The following is a 15131-nucleotide window of genomic DNA, read 5'->3' as shown; positions in this document are numbered from 1 at the left end:
AAAATGGTAAGTGAATCTGAAATAAAATAGATCTTTCTAGTCAGCCTAAGAAATGTTTTGTCATCTTTACTGCTTAACTCAAGCAAACTTACCACCCTGACTGCTAAGTTAACTTGCAGTCTTAGTTGAAATGCCAAAACCTACGAGAAGATTGTTTTAATCTTGAAAAAATCTATCACCAGCAGATTGCATCATGCAGTGGACATAGATATGGTGATGGCTTTGATTGGTTTAAGTGTATTTACAGACCAGATCTAGAGCAGGTCTGGAAAAGCAAAAGTACGTTAGAACATTTTTTGAAACACAGGTATTGCTTACATATGGTCTTGCAAGGAGTTTGGTTTATGGATATTTGTGTGTGTGCTTTTATTTTTTCATGTTGTATTTCTGCATAGGCAGAGTTATATATGGATTGCCAGTTTCATTTAGTGAAAGTACATGTTAAAAAGGTCCAGTCTTTATGCCTAAAAAATTAGTAGCTGCTGTAACTGTTTCAGCTGAGTGGGTTAAATATATTATAGATCACTCATAAGATGAATCCTGTAACAAGTTGTGCGGTGCAACACTGTAAAGGTTTCCAAAAATTCACAAGCCTCTTTGTATGTGATGCCCTTGCAGTGAAGAAGATTGACTATAAAGATGAAGAGCCTACTTTTTCTGGTGCTGATTTCTGTCTGCTGGGCTGAACCTCATCCTAACAACTCAAGTCTGGAGCATGAAAGAATTGTTCACGTTCAAGGTAAGGAAATACATGAGAAAATGCCAGTATCTTCAAATAGCTGAGAGAAACAGAATAATGTGCTTAATGATCCTTATTTTTTTATTCTGCTGCACGGTTTTTTAAATACTACTATTACTGGTGACCAAACCTTTTCTTTTCTGGTTCTGTTGCATTATTATTGCTCCTAAGTAAAGTAAAAAAAATGAAAGCTTCACTGTTTAATAGCACTTAGTCACAACCTTGCAAATATTGAGTAAAGTATAGCATGATTTAAGATAAAGAAAAAAAGCATGCATCCTAAAGTAATAAGCAACTGCATTGGCTTGAAATACCTTTAGTTTAATATGGAATATATTTGATTTTAAGACTATCATGCATGGTTCTTCACATTACAGAAAATTATTGCTGCTTGTTGTTTAAAAAAGCTCAGCATATCTGAGATCATAACTGGGCAATTTAAACCAGGGGAAAAAAAAGAAAAAAGTAGCTTACCCCAAGAGAAATGTGTCTTTCCTCATACCTTTAATTCACACTGAGTATTATACTGGCCTTCTGCATAATCCTGCTTGGTTCATGTTTGAATCCTAGAGCTTATAGCTGTAGCAGGATTTGAATCTGCAGTACAATGCAGCTGTTTTTTTGGTTTCAGCTTCAGTCATTGAGGGTCATCCTGTATAAGAAAAAACAGGGGATTTATGCAGTAAAGACAGGCAGAACTAACAGTTTTTCTTGCTTTCGTTTATGTATTTCTTGCGGCTGTCTAATATTAATCTTGCAAAATTAAGATAGGCAGAATTATTGTTCTCTCTCTTTTTAAAGTTTGATTACTTTCAACAGCTGGCAAATTCTGTTATTTCAGTATTCATGTAAATATGAATTACCAAGTTAGGGCAGGTTACTAAGAAAGCCTGAAAAGCCTGAACATTTAGAAGTTCACAGGGAAGTCACAGAAGTTAAAGGTACCCTGCACCTATCAAAACAGGCACTCGGATTGTCAAGGTCAAATAAAGAATAACAGATAGCTGGTTGCACTCTAAGGAAACTCACAGGATGAAGGTCAAATGAATGTGTTATATCAAAATGAAGACATATCACTGTCATGAAATGATGAACATTTGTTCCCCAGCATAAATTTCAAATTTGACACCGAAGTCGAATAAACATGTAGTTTGCCTTTCCTTGTATAATGCAGTTTCTTATGTATGAACTTTATTTCTCTTTTTGGAAGATTAAATTAGTGGAAATAATTAAAACAAATCAAAATTATTTTTCCTTAATCTGTGTATGTTAAACTTGCTTAGCCAGTGGTTTAATGTAATTTGCAAATCATTTACTAGTCCTTCAGCATGTGTACAGTACAGTCTGCAAGTGCTAAATAGCTTAAAGCTGATAAAAGTTTCAAGATGGACCATTCTCCCTACCCATGAAAACTCATCTGAACCTCAAGAGTTTATTCCTTCAAGGAAAGCTGGATAAAGCTTAAAATTGAGCTCTACCATGATCTTTGTACATCAGCTGATTCAGGCTCTGAAATACACAGACCACAAATCAAAAAGAATAAAACTGTTCAAAAATTGGCATTTTTACTATTGATTTCTTCCATTCCTCTCTGCACTGTGGAATCCCATCAGGCTTGGGATTCTGCTCTGCCCAATGGTGCATAAACACATAAGATGATCTACCCCTGAAAACAAGCTGGAAATCAGGAAAGCCTGTGGAACACATGTGTTATAGTTTCATACAAAAGGTATTTTATATTACATTAAGGAGTGCAGCATCCCCCTCCACAGCTGAAATCCAAGAGATGTGCAGCTAATCTCCTCCTGGATTGCATGCTTTGGAATGCCTTGGGATTACAAAAGGTGAGGATAGATGTTGTGTAGTCAAATACACAGAGCTGAAAGGGATCTCCTGAGGCAATGAACTAATCCATCTTCTATTGTTTTTTTTTTACATCATGTAATCTCCTGTAAGTTTAGTTTAATTTTTGAAAAAGCTGAGTTTCAAATCTCATTACTACAAGGTAGTTTTGGACCCAGTTTTTCTGATATGAAAAACACTCTCCTAATTCTCCATGTTTATTCACAGCCACTGTATGGCGTTATGCTTCTCCTAGCATTGCTCCTTAGCTTCAAATAACAGTTTTTCTTCTTTGATGTTCACTTTAAAACATTAATAAGATAACACCATATCATCACAGCTGTCATTTGAGTAAACTTTTTCAAATTCTTCTCTAAGTGTATACCCTCCAGTTGCCTGTTAATGTTAGTAGTTCACCCCTACGCTTGTTCTTGTTTGAATTCATACTTCCTGAATGCACCCAGCCAGGATTTTATTCCAGATGCGATCTAAGGCTGGTATTTTTTTCCCAACTAATAATGCTTTGTTTTTCATACCATGGATCAAATCTGTACTCTTCCCAGCCATGCTGCAGTGCTGATCAATAGTCTATTGTGACAAACAATATTTAGGAGTCATTATCCCAGATTCTCACTTGCAATTAACAAGGTTTATATCAGTAATTCTTCATAATAGGCCATAAAAATCTAGATTATGCCTTCAGTATTAAATGACATCATACTTTTTCCACCCTTCTGTCTTCAAACATTATAAATATCCATTTTCCTCCCTTCAGGGATGCTTAATATGCCATGTGAAAATATATCAATTTGATAGTCACATTTACTTTATAAGGTAAAATTAGTGGAAATATTAAAGAGTCTCAAAAATTATACTGGAGAGCGTTCACTAGACTTTTTCTGGGCTAATCAGTTATGTTTCAGCCCAATCAATTGCTAACTCCTCTGTATCTAGTTCTTAGACACTTAGCGAAGTTTCTACCGTAACACCGATTTTCTGCAGCCTGTCTAATTTCCTGTATTTCCCATCTCACTTCCTTCCCTGATCTCCAAGCAATTGATACATTACATTTCCCTGGCCTTATACATTTATTTTTATTATACCAATGATATCAAATTAGTCTGACACCCTTTGGTAAGCATCACCTGCATTTTGTCCCTCTTTTAGTAACTTACTCTTTTTCTGTTCTTCAACAACTTTTCTTCAAAAATTGTTCGAAGGTCCTGTTTGCTGTTGAGGTCAGACTAATCAGCCTGTTAATAGTTAAATTACTTTCCTTACATATATTTGTTATTTTGCTGTTGTTCAGAAACACATGGTACCGTTCTCAAAGCAATAGATGAGCTAGTATCTCTGCCATCAGGTTTGCCATACCAAGTGTCAGTAGTAACGTCAGTACTTCAGGCTGTGAGTTTTTCTACCCTTTTCTACCCTTTTCTTTGAACAGCCTATTTTCTGAGTTCAGCTTTCATCTTTATGTTTTCATTTCATATCAATGCACTCATATACTTTAAAACACATCATACTTTCAGAGCATCAAAACCAATGTTATTAAAAAGAGTGGATTTGTTAATATAACAGTTGGGACATTTCTCCGTTGTCTTCCACCTCTATCTGTGTAGTGACTCCATACTCCACAATGAACCTATACCTGTTTAAAAGGCTTTTTTCACTGCTAGAGTAAGATCTTTTACAGTCCTTCCTGACATGCTTTTGATCTATGCTCCGTTTGTCCTCAATATCATTTCTTATTTCTTCACAACCTGCTAAAGCACTAATGTACAGTGCCACCTCATCACCTTTATCTTTCATTCGGCCTTCCTAACGAGCAGCCACCTATTAATACTGTATTACAGTCTGACGGCTATTTCAGTGTGCTTCTGACTCCCTAAACAGCTGTGTCAGGAACCAGAAGATCTAGTTACCCAACTTTCCTGCCCCTCCATTAGTACAAAGACTTGGCATTTGCTAACCAGAGCGAACAGTGTTTCATAAATCATGTTGTTCTCTGATTATACCGACACGTCATTGCTTTTTATGAACACAGAGCTCTGTCATTCAGATGTCCACTGTCTTGAAACTGTGGATTTCTTTAGCTTTACCAAACACTTGCCAACCTCTATAACACTGTAATAGGCAGAGATATCATGTTCTCTCTTAAATCCTTCAATTTTCTTAGAAATGAGTCACTGGCTTCATGAATATGTCTGTTCCTGCTGACGGTGTCAGCTCTAGTTCCTAGTTCTCCCCTTGTTGGTTAATAAAGTGAAACTGGACCTCAGTCAAATTTTTCATCTGCTAGACAGTTTTACCCCCAATCTTTACCAGTATTCCTTTCTGCTTCTTTCCTCTCGCCCACTTCTTTTGTTTACATCTTTTCTTCTTTGTTTTTATTCCAATATGTACGAACAAAATTTATGCAATATCTAAAACTGCATTTTCTCTCTTCTGTGACTTTATTTCCTTTCCTGAAGCCCGTAGGCTGCTCTCTTATCCCAGCCTGTTTGACCATATCACCTTCCTCTCTGTAGTTTATCTGCATACAAAAGTCATTCCAATTTAACTTTTGTCAATAAAGGCAAATGAGAGAACTATATGAGATTAATTATTGTCCCCCTCACTCTCCCCACCCCCCACCCCTCACCCCCCGCAATAAACCGTATGTGCCTTAGGGGATACCAGTTTCACTCTTTAGAAAAAATCATTATCCTAAATGAAATCATCTGGTGATTGTGAAAATGGGACAAAAGTTTACCCTAGCCGCATAAGTGTCCACAACAAGAAAACAATAGTACTGTAAGCATATCAATGTAGTTACTCGGATTTTTCTCTGAAGTCAAGATATGGGAAGGACTCTGTGACCCATGGAGATGAAGATGACTCTTTTCAATGCTCAGCTTTGAATATCTGTCTCATCTATTCATAGCGCTAGTTGATGACCAATTATTCAAAGAGGCAGAGTAGCCTTTAGAGATAAGAGCATTCTTCTGTGTGTAGCTGTTCTGCAAAATAAACAAAGTTGACTAAGCCATTACAGTAATTGCTAAGTTAATTACTTAAGGGTGGCAGGAGCTTTTAACATATGCTTCTAGTTTGTTCAGGTTTTAGAAATACAACAAGAAAGGCCAGCGAAGAGAATACAAAGTTTGATTTGAAAAGGACTGACCTTTACCTTTTTAGCTTTTCCTTGAATACAAGTGAGTTTATGTTATGCAACATTTCTTTACCCTTCAGATACAAGGATACACCCATTTGCCTACCAAGAAGTCTGTGCAGATATATTTATACATACCAAGAAATATGTCAATATGGAATGAGCAGAAAACTTTCTAATATTGTCCTATCAAAAAAAAAAAAAAAGGTTAAATCCATCAATCAGTAACAAAAGCAGAATAAATCTTTTCCCAACTTGTTCTCCATGTTAACGAGCTTTATTCACAATCCACTTCCTTTTCTTCAAAACAAGCCACAATGAACAGAGAGAAAGAAGCTGCATAGACTTGCTGGACTAGCCAAAAACATGATAAGAGATTAGGTGCACTACTGATTTTACCTCTTACACTAATTCTTCTTGCTTTCATGCTTTTCCACTTTGCTTTTGACTTTCTTCCTTTGGTCCACCTTTCTGCATTTTCCTATGTTACCTATTATTTCTTTCCATATTCTTGCTTTTTTTTTCCCCACTTAAAATTTCACACTAGTTTGTTACCATTCAGGACACTTGAGATTATGTCATGATTCATTTTGCAGTCCTTTCTTATAACTGAGATGCTTCTTTTACATCAACACAACTTGCTTTCCTCTTCAGAGCATGGCATGTTGCAACAGCATGTAATAGAAATGTCAGCAAAGAGCAACCTCGCCTCCTCTTGGCATGTCGGTTTCATTAAAGGCATTCAGGACTGCATATTCTGGAATAGACCTTAAATGATAGATACCAGTATATTTGGATTGTGAAAAATTACTACAGAAGCATAAGGATTCTCATTAAACATAAATTAAATTACTAATTACTCTTTACTTGCCATATCAGTCTAATTCCATATATATGGCATTTAAAGGTAATTAAAGAACTGGAAGAGCTCCTCACTGGTTCTATGTGATATCTTGGTTTTGTCAAACAGTCTCAATGTCACCCATGGGGATTTCTTTCTGTGCAAAAGAGGTGCAGAGACATTGTCATGATTTGTGTTCTATTCTGCTCTATGAGGCCTGATCTTCATGCAATTTCTTTATTTATACTGAAGTAAACACATACTTAAAATTTATTTAAGGCAAAAGGTAGCAATATTTTAGAAGAGCCGAAGTCTGTTATTTCCCTGATGGTTTTATGTGTTGTTAGGTCTCCTAGAAACATAAACTTGAGTTAATATGGGCCTTTAACAATTCTCCCCAACCTATTACTCAGGTTGAGTAGATGAGATCGGCTGAAAAATGTTTTTCCTCAATCTTGTCATCTCTATGTTGGAGAGACAGATTTCTTCTCTACCATTTATAAAATGGGTATTTTTACCTGCACTAGTTTTGGAACCATGTACCTGAACTTTTTAACTAAGATTTATCTAGCATCTCTCTTACCGGTTGTACGTCAAAACTTAAAAGTAATGTGTAGGAAGTATTTTATCCTGTCAGTTTAGAGGTAGGAACATGGGAGTTTGATGCTTTTATTTTCTTTCTTGTGATATAAACAAAATGACATTAATGCTCGGGCCAAATAAGAACAGCTTTTTCTAGTCTTACAGCTGATATATAAAAGTTTGATTTTTTTTTTTTTCCAAAACAAAAGTAAGAAGGTAGTTGGTTAAAACTTAGTTAGATAAAAATGTAGTAGGAAAAGTATGTGGAAAAATGTGTGATCATAATTCTTCCTCACATTTTTCCCTTCAGATTCTCTAAGTACTACATACATATCTGTGTATATCTATAACACATTCTGTACATATTATAGCAAGTGGGAATTATTGTTATCACAGAAATTATTTTTGGTTTTTAAATAAGCATGGTAGGATAACAAAACATGCCACTGTTATAGGGAGAGTGAGACTTTTTTAGCATGAGAATTATGCTCAAGTCCCTGGTAACACTACAGGAAAGCAAGAAACAACTCTGTGTTTATTTAAAGTAGGATAGCACATGGTGTTATTAACCTAATGGCTTGTTAACAGCATGGAACAGTTAGGCAATACATGAATTTTCTGACAAAACACATCTATGAAGTGATCCCTGACTTATTATTTTTTCCTCTAAAAATGCACATTTTTTTCCTCCACTGTTGATCTGTAAGTTAGTCCATTAAAATCTGGGAATAATCAAGTTTCGTAGCCAGGTCAGCATAAGCTTCTGGACAGTTCTGATGGATAAAGTGGATAAAGCTCTTTTCCAAGCGTTGTGGTGTGACTCATCCTCTCTGTCCTGCGCTGTGTTCCTGGCCTTCCAAACCTGGCTTGCCATTACTCTTTAGCGCAGAAGCCAGTTAAGAGGGGAAAAGGGAAAAAAAAAAAAAAAAAAAAAAAAGAACAAGAAAACCCCATGCCAAGAAAAAAACCTGAAAAGACAAACAAATCTGAATACGTGTCCAGCAGTAAAATTTGGAACTAAACCAAGAAGCCAGCAGGTGAGATGGAATTGAGAGCTCTCGCAGTGTGAGAGTAAGTCTACTTACTGTCCTTGAAATGGGAATCACACTGAAGTCAAGGTTAGATGTGTACAAAGTAATGACAAACAGAACAGCAGTGCTAATTGCATAGCATTCAGAGAGATGGAGAATAAAACAGAGGTGGATAGCGTGCTGCTACCTGTGCCTTATTACTTAAGGTAGCAAGATACACTTTTACCTGCTTGATTTGGCACCGTGAAGGTACAGCAAAGCTGACCCACATAGCAAGTTTCCAAATGAGTTTTCATTTGTGGCAGGCAGCCTTTCCCTACAGCTTGGAAAAGCAGCTCCCAGAGTTGTGTGTTATCCCACGCAGCTGAATAGCTTCTGCAATTTGGACAAACTCATTCTTAGCTAGCTTAGCTGGTTTTGCATTATGTTGCCTTTGTCGTCCATCTAATCACACCAAGAGGATTAACAAGAGGCCACAGCCTGTCAGGATCGATAGTAAGGAAACAGAAGTGGAAAAAATACGGCAAATTAGTGACCAGTGGTGCCTGGTTCTGTACTGACAGCTAGACTGCTGCCTGTCTTACAAGGCAAAATATGCTTGGAAGGGTGAAAATCCCACCCAGCAAAGCTTTCTCATCCCATTTCTGTAGTCAGAGCTGAGACCAGAGCCAATAACCAGGCTGTTGCCATCTCTGTTATCAACAGCAGGAGCATCTGGAGGTTTCCCAGCACACTCCTCACTGTTAGTCCACCATATGAGGCTCTTGAGTGGCCATGCATGTGGTCTGTCTTGTCTCCAGCAAAGATCCAAACCGTCCTGTTGCAGAGAACTGTTTAGCAAGGGATTATCTGGGGTTTGCGGAGTTTATAGTTATTTGGCCATTCACCTTACAAATTCTCTGATGGTACTTCTTAAGAAAGTAATTCTGGGGAAGAAGAAGTATTGTCTTCTTCAAGTATGCTAGAGTCTGTAATAACACTCGCATGTCCCATCTTTTTCCTTCTTGCACTCATCTTTTAGATATTCCTGCCATTTAGATACAGAGATAATTTTATTCAGAAGGGGCAGCCTTGTCAGAAACCTCACAAGGAAAGCAGCCGGGAAGCCACTCTGACAAGCCTTTAAAACAGTGTTTACCCCAACTTCCACGATCAGATCACCATTTCACAACAGATCATTGCTTGTTGTATTAAGGTAACCCAGGAAGCAGGACTCATCCCTCATTTAAGCTGACTTTCACAGCATATTCATTTACATTCTGATTTGCTCTGTGTTTGGTCATTTTTTCTTTGTTGTGTTTTGGTCGTTTGGGTTTTTTTTAACTCCTTCTCTGTCAACTCCAGAAAGACCAGGACCTTTTCATTTTGCCATGCTCCCAAAAATATGCAGTTGGGTGAATTTGGCCCTGGTTCTCACTGGCTGCTGGATAATAAAGACCTCTTGCCAAACCCCAAGCCATCTCATTTTTAATCCCTAATCCCTGCTGCCTACATGTCTTCTGCATGTCTTCTAGCCCAAAAAGAAATTATGCAGCATTCCCCAATCTGGCATCTGCTTTTCCTTGAAAGCCAGAGATTCTTCCTCCTCTTCTAGGTCTGGGAGCAGCAGAAATGTTATTTTCTGTCTTGCCAGAGAAAGGCACATCATCTCTTTTTCTGTAAAAAAAAAAAAAGCTTTTAGAAAACTTGGGAGTGGAGGTGTAATTCAAGTTTCGTATCTCACTTTGAACCTCCAGGGATGTAGGAGATGTTCCAGTCTGAGAAAAGCCATGCTTTCCTTTCCCAGGTTCCCACCTCCTCTGTTCTTTACACTTACTGAGACATAAACTCAGGTAATGGCTGCTGCAAAGGGCCAGAGGAGGTGGGAAGCAGCCAGGAGAGAAGTACACCACCTCATTAGGATGCTAACGCTGGAGTCAGAGGTGACAGTGCTCTGGGCAAGGCTCCAGGTCTTGCTGGCACAGTCTAGCTGTTGTTAGAAAGAGCGAGTGTTAGCAGCCTGAGTCAGACTCTCCCTCCTGCCCCAGTCCTTTCTGCTAATATTTATTAACTTGACTGTTTCAATATTAAAGACCCAACATAGTTGAGCTCTGATTCAGATTTCTTGGTAATAAACACCCCAAAGCATAACATGTCTCCTCCCAAGTGGACAGAAGTCTGTGGAACATCTTTGTCCCTGAAGGAAACGGGGGAATTTGCTGACAAACCATCCTGGCTGCCTTCATGTTCTTCCTTCTCCTTGTCCTGTGGAAACAGTGTTAGCAACACTTTCCATGGTGCCTTGCCTCAGATCACCTCTCTCCTTGGATGCTCTCTTCTGAAAGGTGGAAGATGGGTTATCGGAGCAGCCCCGAGCCTCTGCTCACCTCTGGGAAGAAGGACAGTGAAAAAGAAAACCAGTTATGTGGGGCTGCAGGTGATCTGCTCTACAGTAATGATTTTTTGCTAGGTAGGAAGGTCTTTCATCCTGGTAAAACAACTTGCAGTGTTCAAGCTTGTTCATTCTTGAGGAAGCTGGTGCCCTGGCTAGTCTGTCCTGTGTGAGTAATAGCAATGCTCTTAACACAGCATCTCCTGACAAAGAACTACACGTTTGGGATACCTGTTTTTCTTAAGCAGATGCAAGTTTGCACTTAGCGAGCTTGTCTTTGCAATTACCACACTGAACATGTCCACATAATCATAAAATGCTGCATACCCTGGGGTTTCTGCTGCTGCTTAGTGTAGCAAACATGGTCAAATAGTGAAGTCAGGCTTAAACTGCAGTTTAGGTGAATATATCATTTAGCCAGCAGACCTGTCAATAGGACTTAGAAGTCTTGGACTGCCTGGAGACATTTATGAGTTACAGATCCTTACATTTCCCTGAACCACAGGTTTTTGCAGTGCTGTGGACAGCTGGCCAGGTGGGATGCTCCCTGATGGGTTCATCTCTGACACCTCATCTGTCAGCCCATCTCCATCCCAGTCCTGCCCTCCTTCAGTCATCCACACCTCTCTCTGACATTTCTGCATGCATTTATATGGTTTTGTCCTATCAATCCAGATCCATCCCCACAGATGCCAGCAGAAAATTGCTGCTAGCCTTCATAGGGTCAGCGCCTCAGCAGCCCCCAAATTTGGGAAGTTAGCCTTGGCTTTTGCTGAAGTCAGAGAGCGCCAGACTGAGCCTTAGAGCCTGGAATCACATTTCTAGGCTGTTACATTGACTTGCTGATCACACATAGGGAGTTCATAGAATCACAGAATGGTTTGGGTTGGAAGGGACCTCACAGCCCATCTAGTTCCAACCCCCTGCCATGGGCAGGGACACCCTCCACTAGACCACGTTGCCCAAAGCCCCATCCAGCCTGGCCTTCAACACTGCCAGGGAGCCAGGGGCAGCCACAGCTTCTCTGGGCAACCTGTGCCAGGGCCTCACCACCCTCACAGGGAAGGATTTCTTTCTAACATCTAATCTAAATCTACCTTCCTTCAGCTGAAACCCATTCCCCCTTGTCCTGTCACTACACTCCCTGATAAACAGTCCCTCTCCAGCTTTCCTGTAGGTTATGAAGTCTTTCTTCACAATCTGTTATGTAGAGTGAGGTCAGGAATTCTTTTCCCAGCGAGCAGAGCACTGGTGATTCATTGCTAGTTTCGGTCGGTGTCTCAGTGATAGAGGATGGCAATATCTACAGAAGCGCTGAGCTTGCTAAATCAATTTTGCAAACTGTGCACAAGAGGAGACACGAGAGGTACTGAAAGAAGGAAATATTCTCACTTTTGGATACATCCGCTGACTGCCACCATGGAACCTGTGCCTTCCAGGGTTTTCCCAAGGCAGCACAACCTGTCAAAGAAGCCCCAGAGATTTACGGTTGGAAGCGAGCACCTGCTCAAGTCGAACGTCCTAAACATAGTGATTTCATAGAGCAACATCAGCCATAGTGACCTGCTAGAGAGAGAAGAGAGCAGGGAGTCTGTGGTGAAGGTGAGGAGGAGAGGAGCCAGCCAAACACAGGTTTCTGTGAAAAGTGAGATCAAAATATCAAAGATAAAATAGCAATGAGTTTAAAGGAGATGAGGACAACAGATAAGGAAAAAACAGATTGAGATGATGAGGAAAGTGGGCAGGAGAGGACCAGATTTTGCATTTGAAGATAAATTGGACTTCCTTACTTTGGGGGAAGTATGTCAGAAGAGGAACTCAAATTCAAAAATGAGACATTTTAGAATTATTCTGACACTTTTTGTGTCAATATAAATAGTGCTATTTGATACAGTAATGGTTTTTCTGCTTTATGAGTGTGATTCACTGCATCCCGGATCATGAGGGACTTTGTAGCTGCTGCCTGAATAAGCTTAGTCCATACATAAAAATTGAATTATTAAAAAAATTAGAGCATTGATAGACAGCTCTTGGACAACCCTCAGGGGAATATGGGATGTTTGTGTGAAGCCTTTTATGGATGATGGCATTCATCCACCAGCTATACAACTCTGTAAATGTATTTATACAACTCACAAGTATGGAGTACATAGGATGACCTCTGCCTATATGGGGAGGGCAATGCTGTGAACCTGTTTGCCTCTCTGCCTGTGTGGGAGAGAACACACACAGATATCCTTACAGCTAAGTAAATAATTGTATGTAACTAGTTTGTACACCCTACTAATGTGCAGGTATAAAATGAGTGCCAGGAAATGATCCTGCAGACCTAATATATAATATAGCTGATGGTTGTTATGGCATTGATCATATCCATTTTGTAAAAGGTAGATTGCAGACTAATTCTTGGTTTTGTTTTTCTCCTTGAATCCTAGCAGAAAATGGACCCCGCCTACTTGTGGTAGCAGAGCAAGCTAAAATCTTCTCACACCGGGGTGGCAATGTCACACTGCCATGTAAATTTTATCATGAACACACATCAACAGCTGGCTCAGGAACCCACAAAATCCGGGTCAAGTGGACCAAACTCACCTCAGATTACCTCAAAGAAGTGGACGTCTTTGTTGCAATGGGACACCACAGAAAGAGCTACGGAAACTACCAAGGCAGAGTGTTTCTGAGGGAAAGCAGTGAAAACGATGCCTCTCTCATAATCACAAATATAATACTGGAGGATTACGGGAGATACAAGTGCGAGGTGATTGAAGGATTAGAGGACGATACAGCAGTTGTAACTCTGAATTTGCAAGGTAGGTAACATCTGAATTATACTTACGTTCAGATTTGCCTGGTGTTAAGGAATACCTGCTTTTTTCTCCTACTACAGCTGATATTGTATTATCAGTGATAACAGCAAGCTGAGAAGTGGGATTCATTGTGCTCTGGGGATCTTGATCATAAATTAAAAGAACATTAGGACTTCTATAACTTATGCTAGCCTACAGCATATTCAGCTCCCAGTGAGACCTGATGTGAGGGGAGCCAAAATAGTATGATCAAACATAGTATGAAGAACTCCATATGTTTTTAATTTGCTCCTATCACTTTACAGAAGTGCATGCTTTTACAGTAGACTTAGAAAGAATTATATTAAATATTTCCATAGTAGCCACTTTACAGAACTTCAGGACATTTTAGATTATCAAGCAAATACAAATCTTCTTACAAAGATGAAAAATGTTAAAGTACTTTTCCAGAGACATTGGTTTTGTTTTTTCCAGCCTTACAATTATATAAAATAGATCTCTATATTGCCTGCTGAGACAACTCCTACATGTAGTCTGTAGTCATTTCCCTCATTAATATTCTTGAAAAAAGTAGAGTATGAAGCATTAGAAAAATTAGTGAAACAGGTTTAAAGAGGACCAGAAATTCAGCTTTCCTTTACTTTTATGAAACTCAGATAAATTTTATGAGATTCAGTGCGTGTAAGCCAGCATTTGGTCTTTTCCCCCAAAGCCCTGCACTGAACTCAGCAGGAAACTAAAAGTTGCATGAAGATGTCTACCTTACCCTTATACTTTCCAGGAAGTGTGTGCCAGAGAGAACTTCATAGAAGCCATGTTATCTATGAAAAGTAGTTAGGAAGAAAATAGAAAAGACAAGAAGAAAATCAAACCCCTGGATCTCACACCTGTAAACAGGTGAAATATATGACTCTTTCATCAAAGGTTATTGTACATTATGATGGTACCCTGCACAATAAGGCTGGCTGAGTGGTTGGTTCTAAGAACCAAATAGATGTCATGGACTTAGCTTACTTCTTTACATCTATTTTTCCATTCCTGGTTGGAGCTGCTGAAATCTTCAATTTCTGAGTTCAGAAAGGTCCTGCACAGTTTCCATGTCAGCAGGATAGTCAATTTAGGTTGTTTCACCTCACTAATAAGAATGCACACTGTTCTTTTGAAACTTAGGAGATAAAGAAAACTGCACATATACGTGTCCTGTTTAAGTTCTCTAAAATAGTTTTCAGTGAAGACAGAAATAAGTAGGAGGAAAAAGCACTTTACTTTATTCTTCTTTGCTAGCCAAAGGCTCTGGTGTGTTCAGCCTCCTCTTTGCTCGGTACTGCAGTGGTTGCTCGTTGCAGCTGCTGTCATTGAGACAAGCTACTGAAGGGAGAGCAGTTTCTGCTGGGCGTGCTCAGCTTAGCTAAGTGAAAGCAAGGCTCTGGTCGGCTGCCCAGGCTGCAGGTATGGGCCCTGTGATTGAGAGACACCTTATGAGATGGGCAGCCCCAGGGGACAAGCATGATCCACCACATAGGGTGGTTTCCGGACAATAAGGATGTAAATAAAAATGTGGTTAAGTGCTGCTATTTACTGCACGTGAGGAATAGAAAACACTACATAATCCAGGTCAGAAACATGCAGCATCTGTTTAGCTGTGTTTGACCCCAGCACATCATCTTCTTTTGTGCTGCTGTGCAGACAGACGGTCCTGGAGCCCGTACCTGGGTTGCGAGGATGCTCAATAGTTCCATAATATTCTTCTGACAGTCTCCTTCC

The 15131-nt window shown here is 39.4% G+C and overlaps 1 protein-coding gene across 4 annotated transcripts in view; it reads left to right on the top strand.

Moving 5' to 3' along the window:
- HAPLN1 (hyaluronan and proteoglycan link protein 1) overlaps positions 1–15131 on the top strand; it is a 70616-nt gene that overhangs the window by 36062 nt on the left and 19423 nt on the right. For 2 of the 4 annotated variants that reach the window (XM_054810472.1, XM_054810471.1), the window contains exons 2-3: positions 619–739; positions 12999–13370. In XM_054810472.1, coding sequence (XP_054666447.1) covers positions 640–739; positions 12999–13370 — 472 coding nt within the window. In that variant the 5' untranslated portion in view covers positions 619–639. Of the gene's footprint in view, positions 1–618; positions 740–12995; positions 13371–15131 lie in introns of all 4 variants that reach the window. The other 2 variants (XM_054810470.1, XM_054810469.1) reach the window with 1 other exon arrangement.

This window comes from Grus americana, chromosome Z, assembly GCF_028858705.1.
Source record: "Grus americana isolate bGruAme1 chromosome Z, bGruAme1.mat, whole genome shotgun sequence".
NCBI classification, from domain to species: Eukaryota; Metazoa; Chordata; class Aves; order Gruiformes; family Gruidae; genus Grus; species Grus americana.
Note: the sequence above shows the minus strand (reverse complement) of the source record. Positions and strands in the feature narration are given on the sequence as shown.